This window comes from Suricata suricatta, chromosome 9 (assembly GCF_006229205.1).
Source record: "Suricata suricatta isolate VVHF042 chromosome 9, meerkat_22Aug2017_6uvM2_HiC, whole genome shotgun sequence".
NCBI lineage: Eukaryota > Metazoa > Chordata > Mammalia > Carnivora > Herpestidae > Suricata > Suricata suricatta.
The window spans coordinates 99,900,212-99,902,077 of NC_043708.1; the positions used below are offsets into that span (position 1 = coordinate 99,900,212).

Below are 1,866 nucleotides of genomic sequence, written 5' to 3' on the forward strand. Positions count from 1 at the left end.
TGTTTAAAATCCAGGATTTGAGGGGCACTTGGGTGCTCAGTAGATTGTGTCCTGCTCTTAATTTCAGCTCAGATCATTGTCCCAGGGTCAAGGAGCCCCCCCACCCCACCCCTCATAGAGGTCTGAGCATGGAGCCTACTTAAGATTCCGCCCTTCTCCCCTACTTGTGTTCCCTCTCTCAAATTAAAAAAAAAAAAGGTAAACATAAAATCATATAAAATCCAGGATTTTATATATATATAATATGAAATTTGTACTCAGAACTGCATTGCAATAACAATGCTCAAGGGCTTTTGGATGCAGAATGAGTCTAAACTATTGCTTATGGGGATATTGACCACAGGAATCCTGAAGGGTTCTATATTCCCACTCCCGGCTCCCCTAAGTCCCCGGTCTCAGGTAGCCATCTCTTCTGCTAGGCTTCTCTCCTGGACCAGGGAGAAACAGTTGGAAAGAAAGGAGGAGTGAAAAAGCTCATTTTCTGGAACATTATTGAGCACCTAATCACCAGTACAGTTCCAGCCTTTTTAGGTATGCTGCCTTATTTCACGTGTATTTAAAGATTATCTCGATATTAAAGCATAGTTTTACAGAACCCCGTCAGGTAGGTATTAGTATCCTCAGTTTCACTGATGTAGGAAATGAGGTCCTGGGACAAGAACTGATCTGCCCTGGTTCAGGCAAGTGGCAAGTGGCAGAAAAAAGACTGGAATCTATACCTCCCCCAGCCTATAGTCAAGGGCAAACCCTCTCGGCTTGAATCGGTTTCCAGTAGACTCAGAACTATTTGTTGGAAAAAAAAAAAAAAAAAGAAAAGAAAAGAAATTGGATTAAGAACCCCTCTCTTAAAATTCAGTGTTTAAAAAGTTGACAGTTTACCTTCCAATTCATTTAGGAAATCCTATTGTAGAGGCGCTAATCACTATAACTTAAATGTATAGCTAGATGGAAATAATACCATACATATATCAATATGATTACAGAGGCAGAAAAGGTTTCTTTTCTGAAAGAGCATGATTTCCCAAGGCTCCTACCTGAGAAGGAAGAGGGGGGGTGTCAGGAATATCTATTCCTATCTGACCTTCCTTTGAAAGATCCTTCACTTCCTTTGCTTTTCGTTTCCTTAGCATTTTTTAAAGACTTCACTTTCAAAAGAAACCTGTTTTCTTAAAAAGAAAGAAATTCTTTTTCCACCAAGTCATCATTACAGAACGTCTGACTGATGCATGTGTGCACTAATGAGGATATGAACCTATGCCACATCAAATACGTAAAGTTCTAAATATGAATCTTAGCTTTGGGCATGATTCTGAAGGAATAGCTGAATAAAAGAGTAATAAACCTTTAGCACTGGCATAAAAAGCAGGGAGGATAATCAAGGCAGATTGGGTGGAGTTCCTTTTTCTCTCTTCCAGCCACAAACTAACCTTTTTGCCTTTGAATGAAAAAAGAACTGGATGCTGTGAATAGAGAAAAGCATCCTTATTTTTCTCCTGCACTACCAATAAACAATGACAACAACAGACATCTAAGACCTAAAATGTCAATAAAGCAAGATCATAAATTGGAAAATGAATAAATAGCGTTTATTTTGTCCGAGGCGGCTGTCCGTGTCCGAGTTCCCAGCGGGCCCAGGGCGCCCCGAGGGGACGGTCTGAGGCCCGGGCGCCCTCAGGGCGGCAGCAGGGGGCCCAGCAGCAGCTCGCCCTGGCCCAGCAGGCGGCCCCGCTCCAGACCGCGACCCCGCTGCTCGGCCTTGACGCGCACGGCCAGCCGGCGCACCTGCTCCTCCGACAGTCCGTCCAAGCACACGTCCTGGTCGAAGGCGGCCTGGCGGCTCCGCCGGACCACGGCGCTGCGCTGCGA

General features: G+C 44.5%; 1 protein-coding gene across 1 annotated transcript in view; it reads right to left on the reverse strand.

Moving 5' to 3' along the window:
- Window positions 1-1,564: 1,564 nt before the first annotated feature.
- C2CD4B (C2 calcium dependent domain containing 4B) overlaps window positions 1,565-1,866 on the reverse strand; it is a 746-nt gene continuing 444 nt past the window's right edge. Inside the window, exon 2 of the mRNA XM_029952252.1 lies at window positions 1,565-1,860. Coding sequence (XP_029808112.1) covers window positions 1,672-1,860 — 189 coding nt within the window. The 3' untranslated portion in view covers window positions 1,565-1,671. The remainder of the gene's footprint in view (window positions 1,861-1,866) is intronic.